The 12,694-nt window shown below is 61.5% G+C and overlaps 2 protein-coding genes across 3 annotated transcripts; one reads left to right on the forward strand and one right to left on the reverse strand.

Annotated features, from left to right (window-relative positions):
• Nucleotides 1–301: 301 nt before the first annotated feature.
• On the reverse strand, nucleotides 302–5,284 carry TRAPPC3 (trafficking protein particle complex subunit 3). Of its 2 annotated transcripts, XM_051638199.1 has the most exons (6): nucleotides 5,166–5,283; nucleotides 3,889–3,936; nucleotides 2,755–2,852; nucleotides 2,575–2,674; nucleotides 2,129–2,311; nucleotides 302–1,861 (listed from the first exon to the last, which is right to left on the reverse strand). In XM_051638199.1, exons 1-6 carry the CDS (start codon nucleotides 5,205–5,207, stop codon nucleotides 1,742–1,744), a joined length of 591 nt encoding a protein of 196 aa, XP_051494159.1. In that variant the 5' UTR covers nucleotides 5,208–5,283; the 3' UTR covers nucleotides 302–1,741. The 2 variants fall into 2 exon arrangements, with proteins under 2 accessions (XP_051494159.1, XP_051494160.1); XM_051638200.1 differs by lacking the exon at nucleotides 3,889–3,936 and having other exon boundaries at nucleotides 5,166–5,284.
• Nucleotides 5,285–8,215: 2,931 nt separating this feature from the next.
• On the forward strand, nucleotides 8,216–12,368 carry LOC127393288 (uncharacterized). The gene is made up of 14 exons (XM_051638238.1): nucleotides 8,216–8,488; nucleotides 8,556–8,716; nucleotides 9,051–9,210; nucleotides 9,344–9,514; nucleotides 9,617–9,708; nucleotides 9,800–9,957; nucleotides 10,037–10,140; nucleotides 10,233–10,457; nucleotides 10,592–10,677; nucleotides 10,791–10,927; nucleotides 11,066–11,155; nucleotides 11,345–11,553; nucleotides 11,677–11,883; nucleotides 11,979–12,368. The coding sequence occupies exons 1-14, from the start codon at nucleotides 8,258–8,260 to the stop codon at nucleotides 12,264–12,266; spliced, it is 2,319 nt and encodes a 772-aa protein (XP_051494198.1). The 5' UTR covers nucleotides 8,216–8,257; the 3' UTR covers nucleotides 12,267–12,368.
• The last annotated feature ends 326 nt before the right edge of the window (nucleotides 12,369–12,694 follow it).

Raw genomic sequence — 12,694 nt, forward strand, 5'->3', positions numbered from 1 at the left:
TCTGAGCTCTCTGGGCAGCACGGGCTGGCAGCTGCAAACCCCTGCTCACACACGGGCATTCCCAGGGCAGAAAAAGGCCAGTCCTCAAACAAGCAAACATTGACTGTCTGGTTTCCCCGTCAGCCCCCAGTCCTGCTCCCCAGCCACTATCCCTCCGTGCACTGAATACGGGCAGGATTCCCTCGGGCAGTGGCTTTCAGGCCTCCAGCAGCCAGACATTCCTGGTGCGGCGCTGCCGTCACCCTGCCAGCCCCGCACCAGCACCCGCCTCCCCGCCAAACAAAGCAAGAGGAAACCAGAGTTGCCACTGGGATTCTTTTAATGCAATTAATGCAGTCTTAAAATGCCTTGTAATGGTCAATTATGAGAAATGACGGGTCTTTTTCCTGTCTGCAGCAGCACCTCCAAACCCCACCAGGCTCCTCAGTGTCCTCCAGCTGCTCTCCCAGCGACGCGCTGCCCCTTCGCAGCACACGGAGCATCCAAACCCTCCCACCAAAGGACTCATTTGGGGAAAAAAAAGGGACAAGCAGAGCCATCCAGAGAAGCCAAACAAACAGCAGCATGGGAGGCAGCTTGCTCTCCCTCACCTTACACTCAGGCACAACCCTAGAGAGGTGTGTGAGCCCCTGTGGAGCGAGAGCTGCCAACTGACCTGCCTCTGGGGATCTGCGCCTTCATGCCATGTAAAGTGACTGGAGACCTGAAACTCTGACTGCGTCTTCTGGCTGAATGGGATGGCAGAGGAAGCTGACTGCCCAGTATCTTGCTTTTTGAGCTATATGACTCCTTTGAGTATTTATTTTATGGAACAGCAGGTGCTGCAGACTGCTGAAGCTTGCCAAGTAATATGGGAAATTCTGCTGCAGCCTGAAGATGTGAGAACCCACCCAGCCCCACCCCCCCCCACCAGGCAGTGTCCATTCACTGTGACAGAACAGGCTCTACCTGAGGAAAATTATCCAGTCCCTCCCAGTGCTTGGCCTGAGTTTTGGAATAGTGGAATTGCAGCCACTTTCCTGTTCTTCATTTAAAATATTTCCTGCTGCTCCACTGTGATGTCCAGGTCCTCCCCTTCCAAGAGAGGAGTCAAGAGGCTGCTGGGGAAGAGAAAATGCAGAACAGGGACCTCATGAACCTACCCCAAGTGGGTACCAGAACTCAAAGGGAACTCTCAAACCACCCCCTTGTACCAAACTTGTATTTTCCTAGAACTTTAGAATGAAATGCAGGAGGTCAGTTTGGTCTACAGAAATACTACGTGCTGATCTCCAATGAATTTTAAACACCTCTTTTTTAAGGACAGCATTGGAAAGGAAATCACTGGGCTCTCACAGCTTGGTCTCCAATTCTGGCAAAGAAACAGATTTGGATTTGAACAGGCTGGAGCTCTTCCAGACTTTGAGCTGTATTTTCTCACACAACCAAACGTCACAGTTAGAAACTGAGCATAGAAAGAGTCCCCAGGGGAATACGAAAAGGACATCACCTTATGAAAAAGCTTCAGAATGAACCTGTGAAATAAACAGCAACCAGACAATCGTCTTCTACAGAAGGTGGAATTGACAGTAGAAGAATATAACAACATCTTAAACAGTCAGTGAGTCTGTCTGAACGTACAGGGGCACCAGCTCCCTGCAGGTCTGTGCTGAACATGGTCTATCCCTACGGATCTGTGAGGAAAGCTAATGGGCAAACCCTGCTGGTCCCCTCCAGCCCCGCGGGGAGACTGGGCTGAGGTTCACTCTTCACCAGCTGGGAGATTGTCTTCAATCCTCCGGATGAACTTCATCCTTATCTCTGTGACACTGTCACCCTTCAGTGTGTCCTGGACAAATTTTACATCCACGGCCATCTGCACCTGGGTGGGGGAAAAGGAAAGAGGAGCTGTTACCTCCTTACAACAGCAGCTTCTCTAGGAACCATCTGATTGTGAAGCACCAGATGAAGGACTCTGAGGGCATGACACAAAACACGGGGCTCTAGGGAACCACATGTTATTTTTTTCTTCTGGGAATGAATTTCAAGTCCAAAGCAAATACTGAAGTCACGAACTGCTTAGACATTAAAATATCTGCTGCTACCTTGGTTATTCATAGATCTCACTGGAAGAGAGATGTTGGCTCACCATTTCCAGGGCCCCTCGAAGCACTCCACACAAAAGGTTGGAATAGATGAGAGAGGAGTGGTTGTCAGGGAGCTCAACAAAGTCCACCAAGGGGTTATTTTCCAAGATCAGGGAGAACTCGTCACCTCCAGGGCTCCAGTTGGTGATGCTTGGAGTGATGCCCAGGTACATCTTGAATGCTATCTGAACATCAGAGTGGGAACAAGAACACATCCCATGAAGCCACAGCACAGCTCTTGTCTTTGTAAAATTACTATCTTGAAAATATAGAATACCATAGAACGTCACCCCTTTCTCCCAATTCCCACCAGTCAGAAGCAGTCAGGGATTCAGTGCTCTCTTTTTGCCTTCCCAAAATCTCAGTCAAACCCTCAGAACACTCCCATGAGCAGCAACCACTCTATCCTCACAGGCAAAACCTGGCAGAGCCATGGCTGGACAATTACCTTTGCAATAACATCTGCAGTTTCACGGAAATCGTGGCATCTTCCAACGTTGGACCGGGCCAGAAAGTCTTCTATGAGCCTCACCCCGATGTTGTAACCCCTGTGAAGGGACCAAGCCTCACTATTAAACCAACTCAGGCTGTGAAGCCTACAAGGCTCTGCTGCAGCAGACCCACTCACATCTTGTCAAGCTGCTTGTTGACGTCCTCGTCGTTCTCGTAGTCCTTGCAGAGCTGGGTGACCAGCGCCCCGTAGGTCAGCGTGAAGAGCTCCGAGTTCTGCAGAGAGGCAGAAGGGATTTAGCAGAGGCCAAAGGGACAAGGGACTGAGCTGCATCTGTGTCCAGTGCTGCTTCTGTTGGCCCGGAGATGGGGAACAGAAATCTGCTGTCTCAAAGGAATTTGCTGCTTAACCAGGAAGGATCCCAGTTGGCATTTTGGCAAAGCAGCTGCAGTCTCCTCGGAAAGAGAAGTCCTGACCAGGAACAACCCAGCACTTTCTTTCTCTCCACACACAGAGCAGTTCCCGTGTCCTGAGGCTGACCCCAGGAGCCAAGCCAGGACACAGCTCACACTGCAGCCATTCTCAGCTGCCAATTAGCATCTCTTTCCTTTGATGAGCACATCCTCAGATACCTGGGATGACACCTCCAGGCCCTTCCGTGCCACCAACCCCTCCTGGATGGCTCAACCTGCAGTTGCCAGGGACCTGGATTTACTTCAGCCATGACCTGGAGGCGAGAACTGGCTCCAACTCTGATCCCTGCCCCATGGACATGCTGCCAGTGGCAGCATTCAGGAGGTTCCACTGCTGGTCCTTTGACAGGTCAAACACTTTCCCATGCCCTCATCTGGTCCCTGGGAAGTTATCTAGGCACATCATTTGCTTCATACATTAAAATCAGCTCCTCAGAACCAGCCAAGGCACTGTGAGGAGGATCTGAGGTCAGCTCAGTAGATCTCTGTGGGGCACATCTGCTTTCTGTGCCTGGCTGGGATAAAATTCCTTGGGCTTTCTCTGCAGGGGTGCCAGATCTGCAGAAAACTCCCGGGGAAGAGTCTCCCCTCCCAGCCACCACTCACCAATCCTCAACCTGAAGCAATCAGTGCATTTTCTGGGAGCCGTTATGCCAGAACTGTGATTAACACAGCCTTTAATGACAAGACAAAAAGCTACAGCAGGCTTTAGCTTTCCACAGGAACTGAAGGAAGTGTTTTCAGGAACCAATAAACCACCACAATTTATTTCTGCTTTCAGTTTTAGCATTCAGAAACATTTCAGAGTCTAATCTGGGATTAAAAGCCTATCACCTACCATGAGATGCATAGATGCAGAAGGTGAAATGAATGGCAAATACCAATACTACAGAATGAAAGCAGCAGGTGGGCAGAAAGGGAGGGAAAAGAGACATCAGAGTTAACACAGATCATTCTGAACAGGTTACACAAAAGCCAAGACAAACACGAGCAGGAATCACCAACATTCAACGAACAGAAACTGGGTTTTGTTAGAAGAGATGGGGAATTTCACCTTGTCATTGTCAACAGCCATGAGCCACCACAAGGCTTTGCACCTGAAAAGGACCAACTGGGCTCCTCGGTGCTTCTGCCTGATGTTCAAGAACTGACACATTCTTTGCTTTTTCTGCTTACAACTCTGCTTTCATCTTGGAAAGGTGAAGGTTGTGCAAGTTCACATCCCTCAGACGAGGTGGAAATCCCCTTCAGCTCAACAGGCAGTCAGGTATTTTGGCAGAGAATTTAACAAACATGCAAAAAAGGTTATGCTACTTTGAAAGATTTTGGTAATTTTAGTAGAGACAGAGCTTGGCAGCTAGAGAGAGAGTGTGGGTGAATGGATGGCAGAAATCCAGCTGTTCCCAGTCCAGGATGGTGTCAGTTACCCTGTCCAGCCATGAAGCTGTCACCTCCTGCTGTCAGCCCCAGGGCTGGTCAGAGGTATTTCTATCAGTTATTTCTACAGTTACCTGCTATTCAGGTAACTTTACAGTATTAGAACAAGGCAAAACTTCTAAATTAATGTTTTATGAACGAACTCTTCATTTTCAGCCCATCTAAGAGAATTAAACTGCCCAATACTTTTCCCTTTATCTCTGTTTCTCCGTATTGCAGACTTGTGTATAGCTTCAATGCCAGAGAGCTGTTCTGTGGCCACGAAAACGTCAGAACGCTAATCAAGTGCCACCAATTCCTTAAGTGAAAATCGTTGTATTTAAAGAGCTTAACTCCCCGCGGTGCGGAGGGGCTGGAGCAGCAGGGGCCGAGCCGGAACCGGCCCGTCAGCACCGCACGGAGGGAGAAAACGCCGATTTTGCTGCTGCTGGTTTTCAGACCTTGACAGTGCAGCGACACCGGATTAACCCGAGCAGAATTAGCGCTCGGCTCTGCCGTCCCGCTCTCCAACGCTCGTCTCTCGGCGGGGCCGGGCCCGGGCCCGTCCCGCCGGGCAGGCAGAGCAGGCCCCGCCGCGGGCCCGAACCCCGGCCGGGCCGGGCCTCGCCTCCCGCCACCCCCCACCGGCCCGGGCCCGTCAGGCCGGGGCTCGCCCGGCCGCTCAGGCCCCGCCGTTACCATTTTCTTGCTCTCGGCGCCGCGGCCGGCCTGGCGCGACATCCTGCCCCTGCTCCGGCCGCGCGCGGGACCCGCCGCCCGCGCCGCCCAACTACGCGCCCCAGGGTGCACCGCGGCCGCGCTGTGCGCATGCGCGGCACACGGCGGGGGGGCGGGGCTGCCCGGCGTGCTCTGCACCACGTGACGGCAGCGCCCTCCGGTCCCGGCAGGGGCCGCCAGGGGGCGCTGCCGCCCGCCCGCCGGGCCGGGGGCCCCAGCGAGCCCCGGGGCTGGGGCGGCCCGAGCGCTGCCCCCGAACCCTGCCCCCCAACCCTGCCCCGGAACCCTGCCCCGGAACCCTGCCCCCCAACCCTGCCCCGGAACCCTGCCCCCCAGCCCTGCACCCAGCCCTGCCCCCCAACCCTGCCCCGGAACCCTGCCCCGGAACCCTGCCCCGGAACCCTGCCCCCCAACCCTGCCCCCCAGCCCTGCACCCAGCCCTGCCCCCCAACCCTGCCCCGGAACCCTGCCCCCCAACCCTGCCCCCCAGCCCTGCACCCAGCCCTGCCCCCCAACCCTGCCCCGGAACCCTGCCCCCCAACCCTGCCCCCCAGCCCTGCACCCAGCCCTGCCCCCCAACCCTGCCCCGGAACCCTGCCCCCCAACCCTGCCCCAGAACCCTACCCCCCAACCCTGTCCCGGAACCCTGCCCCCCATCCCTGCCCCCGAACCCTGCCCCCCAACCCTGCCCTGCCCCCCACCCCTGCCCCGGTACCCTGCCCCCCAACCCTGCCCCCAACCCTGCCCCCAGCCCTGCCCCCCAGCCCTGCCCCGCTGCCGGCGGTGGGTGGCCCCTGAGTGGCCGGCGAGGGTCGGGGCGCCGGTGACTGCGGGACTGCCCGGTCCCAGGTGCGGTGGGGAGGAGGTGCGGCCTGACCCGCCTCCAGCAGAGTCCACGTGTGCTGCGTGAACCCCCGGTGCCGCTGGTGGCTGTGAGGGGTTTTCCGGAGGGCTCCCCTCATAGAAAGGGCTCCCTTCCCCAGCGCTGCTCTTGCTCGGGCCGCAGGGACGCGCCGGGCTGGCCGGTGCCGGTGCCGGTGCCGGTGCCGGTGCCGGTGCCGGTGCCGGTGCCGAGGCGAGGTCCGGCTGTCACCGCCACCGCGCTGTTTGTCCCGTGGGAGTGCCCGTGTGAGAAAAGCCCCAGAGCAATCAGTGCCGTGTGCCTGGAGGCTGCCCGAGCCACACGCTCTGTTCTGGGTCACACCGTGCTGCCTCTCCCTGCCCTCACTGCCCTGTCCTGGCCCCGCTGCTGCCCCAGTGCCTCGGTGGAGCCCCCGGTTCCCGGGGCAAGGGCGGCTGGCCCGAGCCCTGGGCTTCGGGGCAGGGCTGGCCCAGAGCCCCGGGCCACAGGGCGGTGTGGGAACGGAGTTGCTTGGTGCAGGGTTTCCGCTCCTCACACGTGTGAGAAGCGAACGCGGCTGTGAGGAGATGTGGCAGGGGACGGGGGTGTCGTGGAAATCAGCCTGGCTTGAGGCTCAGTGCAGCCCCCTAAATATTTGCTGGAACAACGAATCCCCCCAGCCAGTGCGGCAGCCCGAGCGCCAGCCTCTGCTCCCGGGCAGATGCTGCCTGGCTGTGTTATATTTATTTATTGGGGTATGTCTGCGCTGCAGACGTGTCTCTCAGCTGGTTGCTGACCCGCGCTCGGGGGTGGCTGGAGCCGGGCGGTGCGATGGGGGCTGCGTGCCAGGCGGGGGGACGTGCTGCGGGCGCAGAGGGAGCTGCCAGTGGGACCCCCCTCCCCGCGGCTGCTCAGGAATCCAGCAGCTGGGCCATGTCTTCGCTGTCCCTGCCGAGAGCAGTGCTGGAGCGCGGGGCCAGCCGGGCTGACCCGCTGACATTGCCTTACATGGCTGCGTCCCCGAGCTGGCGAGCTGCGAGCCCCAGGGCCTGACACCAGCTCCTGGCGTGGTCGGTCCGGGCTGGAGAGCTGCCAGCGTCACCTCCATCCCTGGCAGGAGCGGGACATGGTGCCAGAGGGGTGATGCTGCCCCATTGCCCAGCCCTAAGCACAGGGGAGCAGCCTGTGAACCCCAGCTCCCCTCCCGCTCCCCCCCCCATCCTGGCACCAGGGGGCAAATGGCCATTCCGTGCTCTCCGCTCCCACCTGGGCATCTCCTGGCCGGAGAACCACATCCAGGAGTGGGCAAAGGATGAGGTGGTACCTGGTGCACAGCTCCGTGGCTGTGATGCTGGAGATGGGCTGACTCAGGTGGAGAAAGGGCTGGCCACTGCCAAGGCTGTCACTGTCACCGCGTTGTTCGTCCCCTGGGAACAGCCATGTGAGAAAGCCTCAGCAAACATCGCTGCGTGCCCGCGGGCTGCCCGAGCGCTGCTCCGGGTCACTAGCCCAGGAGCTACCTGGCTGGGCTGTGGGACACGCGTCAGGTCCAGACACGGCCCTGCCAGCCTGGTCACACCAGAGCCACCTCCCTGCCCTGCGCAGTCCCCGGGCTGTGTGTGTGGGTCTGGGGCAGCACAGCCACAGCCACTACCCCTGGACACTGAGTGTGACCACGGTCACCGCGGCTGCTCCGGTGTGCGGGTACCGTGTCCGCGGTCACCACGTGGTTCCCTGGCAGTGTCCGTGGCTCTCGTTAAAGCACAGGGTGCTAACGAACTTCCCCGAGTTGTCCCGATTCCCAGGTCTGTGACGGGAGCGGCGGTGGGGCACTGTCTGACCCTCTGTCCCGAGCAGGGGCCGTTCCTGCCAGCCCCGCTGCAGCCGGGGGTCCCCAGGAGCTGGTTTGGCCTCGCCGGGTGGGTCTGCCGGTTCCTGCTCACGGGTTTGCCCGCGCCAGGAGGTATCGGGACCCCCGGACCAGCATACCCCGGCCCCGGGACACCTTATCCCGGGATTCCCCGTCCTGAGACCGCAGCACCAGGACCCGCAGCACCGAACCCCCCCCACTGGCATCCCCCGCCCCAGGACCCCAGTCCCCGCCCCGCTCCGCCCCGTCGGGTGGGCGCTGCCCCCGCTCCGCCCCGCCGCGCTGCGTCCGTCGCCCACGGCTTTGGAGCACTGGGCTGATCCCGGGCAACTGAGCCGAGCCATGCCGCGCCCGGCCGAGCCCCGGCGCGCCCGGCAGAGCGCGGCGGCCCCGGGAGCGGCTGTGCCGGGGCTCCGGGCCCTGCTGCTGTACGCGGCGCTGGGCGCCGTGCCGGGGCGGGCACAGCACCCCCCGATACCCCCGCTCTTCCCCTTCCAGGACCCGGCCCTGCCCTGGCACCGCCGCCTCGACGACCTGCTGGGCCGGCTGAGCCCTGCCGAGCTGGTGCTGCAGGTGAGGGGGCGGCGGGGGGCGGCCTGGGGCGGCCCCGGGACCCCCGCTCAGCGCCGCTGGCCCGCAGGTGGCGAGGGGGGGGGCGATGGGCAACGGCCCCGCTCCCCCCATCCCGCGGCTGGGCATCGCGCCCTACAACTGGAACACCGAGTGTCTGCGGGGGGACGCGGAGGCTCCCGGCTGGGCCACAGCCTTTCCCCAGGCGCTGGGGCTGGCTGCCTCCTTCAGGTACTGGCACCGGGGACGGACTCCCGTGGAGCGGCTCCTACGGGACAGGGGGAAAGGGATCCATCTGAGGTGGATTCTGTGGGATGAGAGGCTGGGAAACCACCTGGAAGGCTCCTGCAGGATGGGGGGGGGCAGGGATCCATCCGCGAGGCTCCTATGAGAAAGGCACCCCGGGATCCACCCAGGTCAGCTCCCACAGGATAGGGCACCCCGGGATCCACCCAGGAGACTCCCACAGGGTGGGGTGCCCAAGGGGGGGATGTGGGATGTGGCCTTGTGAGATGAGCCCCACCCCCTGTCCTCGCCTCTCAACACCCCCATGCTCTCCCTGCAGCCCTGAGCTCATCTACCGGGTAGCCAATGCCACTGCCACCGAGGTGAGAGCCAAGCACAACGCCTTCGCTGCCGCCGGCCGCTACGATGACCACACCGGGCTCAGCTGCTTCAGCCCTGTCCTCAACATCATGAGGCACCCGCTGTGGGGCAGGAACCAGGTGCCAGCATAGGGGAGGAACCAGCCACGCAGGACCATGGCTGAGCAGCTGGAAAATGGCAGTGGCTCCCTTGGGTGCTGGCTGTGGGGGTGTGGGGTGGGTCCCAGCAGTGAGCCGCCTGCGTCTCGTCCAGGAGACCTACGGGGAGGACCCGTTCCTGAGCGGGGAGCTGGCCCGCAGCTTCGTGCAGGGGCTGCAGGGCCAGCACCCCCGGTACGTCAAGGCCAGCGCTGGCTGCAAGCACTTCAGCGTGCACGGGGGCCCTGAGAACATCCCCGTCTCCAGGCTCAGCTTTGATGCCAAGGTGGGTGCAGTGGAGCCATGGGACACCAGGGCCATGGGGCAGTGGGGCTGTGAGGTGGTGGATGCCCCCCGGGTGCTGACCCCTCTGCCATGGCACTCGCAGGTGCTGGAGCGGGACTGGCGCACAACCTTCCTGCCCCAGTTCCAGGCCTGCGTGCGTGCCGGCTCCTACAGCTTCATGTGCAGCTACAACCGGTACCGAGCACGGCGGGGACTGCGCGGGCTGGGCTGCCTGCGGGGTGCCTGGTGCCCGGCCATCCTGCCTGCCCCATCCCTTCTCCCACAGGATCAATGGCGTTCCCGCCTGCGCCAACAAGAAGCTGCTGACAGACATCCTGCGCGGAGAGTGGGGGTTCGAGGGCTACGTGGTGAGCGATGAGGGGGCCCTGGAGCTCATCATGCTGGGCCACCACTACACACGCACCTTCCTGGAGACGGCGGTTGGTGAGCTGGCGGGACGGGCGCGGGGTCCCTGGCCATCACCACCCATGACGAGCAGTTTCCCTTCTCCCTGGCACGGCAGCTTCCATGAATGCCGGCTGCAACCTGGAACTCGCCTATGGCTTGAGGAACAACGTCTTCATGCACATCCCCCAGGCTCTGGCCATGGGTAACATCACACTGCAGGTGAGCTGGGGGAGCGGGGCCAGGGGCACAGGCAGGGAGCCAAGGCTGCCCCCACCAAGCACAGTCGAGGTTTTGGTGTTGTGTCTTTGCAGATGCTGCGTAACCGGGTCCGGCCCCTTTTCTACACACGGATGCGACTTGGGGAGTTTGACCCCCCAGCCATGAACCCCTACAGTGTCCTGGGCCTGAGCGCTGTGCAGAGCCCCGAGCACCGCAACCTCTCCCTGGAAGCTGCCATCAAGAGCTTCGTGCTGCTGAAGAACGTGCAGGGAACGCTGCCACTCCGGGCACAGGACCTGCCTGGCAAGCGCCTGGCGGTGAGGGAGGCGGGCAGGGGGACACGGTGACCCAGGGGCTGCTGGCTCCATACCCTGGCATGCAGCTGTCCCCTCCTTTGGGGAACTGCATGGCACAGGGTTGCTCAGGCACCCTCACCCTCTGCTCTCCACAGGTGGTGGGTCCCTTCGCTGACAACCCGCAGGTGCTGTTTGGGGACTACGCGCCGGTGCCGGAGCCGCGGTTCATCCACACTCCCCGGTGAGACAGCGCAGTGCTGCCGTCCATCCCCTGGTCCTGGGCACTGCTCGACCCTTTGCTGGGGACCAGTGCATGGGGGGTGCCCCCATGCCCTCTGCTTTTCCCTGGTGCAGGAGAGGGCTGGAAATGCTGCCAGTCAATGTCAGCTTTGCAGCAGGCTGCCCTGAGCCACAGTGCCAGCAGTACACGCCAGCAGAGGTGGTGGGTGCGGCGGGGGCTGCTGACGTGGTCGTGGTCTGCCTGGGGACAGGTAGGTGGGAGTAGCCAGGGTGCTGGGTAGGCACAGCCTGGGGAGGGGAAGTGGACTGGGGCTCCGTCGGCCCCCTGAGGGAGCTGGTGCCCCTCTGCCCAGAGTGCCCCAGGTGTGTAAAGAGCTGTCCCCACACAGGGACGGCTGTGGAGACGGAGGCAAAGGACCGGAGTGACCTGTCTCTGCCAGGCCATCAGCTGGAGCTGCTGCAGGATGCTGTGAGGGCAGGTAGGGCTCTGCAGGGCTTGGGGGGCTGGTTGGGGTTCCAGGGGTCAGAACCGGCCCAGAGGGGGTGGTGATGGACTGGGGCGCAGAGAGGGGAGCCACAAACCCCCCAGGCATTCCCCATTCCCAGCACACCCAGGGGCTGTCTGAGCAGCACTGGTATGGGGCTCAATGACAAGGGTTTCCCTGCAGCTGCTGGCCGCCCCGTCATCCTGCTGCTCTTCAATGCTGGGCCACTGGACGTGAGCTGGGCGCAAGCACATGAGGGCGTGGGGGCCATCCTGGCCTGCTTCTTCCCTGCCCAGGCCACTGGCCTCGCCATCGCCAGGGTCCTGCTGGGTGAGGCAGGGGCCAACCCTGCTGGCAGGCTGCCGGCCACGTGGCCCGCGGGCATGCACCAGGTAAGGCCAGGGCAGCCAGCGATGCCCGTAGCACTTCCCTGCTGAGAACCGTGGGATGCAGAGCAGGTGCTTGCCCATGTCCCCCTGCTCCCTGCCCTGCTCCACTGCCCCCCTGTCCCACAGGTGCCACCGATGGAGAACTACACCATGGAGGGGAGGACATACCGGTACTATGGGCAGGAGGCCCCGCTCTACCCCTTCGGATACGGGCTGTCCTACACCACCTTCCGTTACCGGGACCTGGTGCTGAGCCCCTCCACACTGCCCATCTGTGCCAACCTCTCCGTGTCTGTGGTGCTGGGGAACACAGGGCAGTGGGATGGTGAGGAGGTGAGCATGGGGGGGGCTACGGGAATGGCCCAGGACCCCCTGCTGGGGAGCAGCTAGGGAGTCCTGTGAGCACTGACTTCTGTCCCTCCGGGCAGGTGGTGCAGCTCTACCTGCGGTGGGAGCAGTCATCGGTGCCGGTGCCCCGCTGGCAGCTGGTGGCTTTCCGCCGCGTGGCTGTGCTGGCCGGCCAGGAGACCAAGCTGTCCTTCCAGGTGACAGCAGAGCAGCGTGCTGTCTGGGCACAGGACTGGCACCTGGAACCCGGCAGCTTCACCCTCTTTGCTGGTGGGCAGCAGCCGGGCCAGCAGACGCGGGCACCCTCGGAGGTGCTGAGTGCCCGGTTCAGCGTCACCGGCGCAGCCCGGCCCCTGCGCGGGTGCTAGAGGTGCTGGGCAGCCTGCGGAGGGCAGGGATGTGCAGTGGATGCCCTATGTGCAGCAGGGAGTGCAGAGGGCTGCCTTGCAATAAAGGAGGCTCTGTCTGAAGTGCTGTGTCCAGTTCAGGGCTCCCCAGTATGCAACAGACAAGAACTGGAGAGTCCAGCAGAGGGCTGTGAGGATGAGGAGGGAATTAGAGCATCTGTCTCATGGGGAAGGGCTGAGGGACCTGGGGAGCCTGGAGAGGACTGAGCAGGGATCAGTGCTTAACAGTATCTAAAGGACTAGTGTCAGGAGGGTGGCACCAAATGCTTTTCAGTGGTGCCTGGTGACAGGACGAGGGGCAGCAGGTACAGATTGAAGCACAGGAAGTTCCATCTAAACATGAGGAAAAACTTATTGACTTAGAGGGTGTCAGAGCACTGGAACAGGGT

Source organism: Apus apus, chromosome 21 (genome assembly GCF_020740795.1).
Source record: "Apus apus isolate bApuApu2 chromosome 21, bApuApu2.pri.cur, whole genome shotgun sequence".
In the NCBI taxonomy this organism is placed as follows: Eukaryota; Metazoa; Chordata; class Aves; order Apodiformes; family Apodidae; genus Apus; species Apus apus.

Coding starts and splice junctions, on each gene's coding strand:
- TRAPPC3 (XM_051638199.1), bottom strand. CDS start 5,207: ATGTCGCGCCAGGCCGGCCGCGGCGCCGAGAGCAAGAAAATG. Junction 2,675..2,754: donor AACAAGCAGCTTGACAAGAT/GTGAGTGGGTCT, acceptor GTCCCTTCACAG/GGGTTACAACATCGGGGTGA. Junction 2,312..2,574: donor CTGCAGATGTTATTGCAAAG/GTAATTGTCCAG, acceptor TCTGATGTTCAG/ATAGCATTCAAGATGTACCT.
- LOC127393288 (XM_051638238.1), top strand. CDS start 8,258: ATGCCGCGCCCGGCCGAGCCCCGGCGCGCCCGGCAGAGCGCGGCGGCC. Junction 9,958..10,036: donor CTTCCTGGAGACGGCGGTTG/GTGAGCTGGCGG, acceptor CTGGCACGGCAG/CTTCCATGAATGCCGGCTGC. Junction 11,884..11,978: donor GGCAGTGGGATGGTGAGGAG/GTGAGCATGGGG, acceptor CCCTCCGGGCAG/GTGGTGCAGCTCTACCTGCG.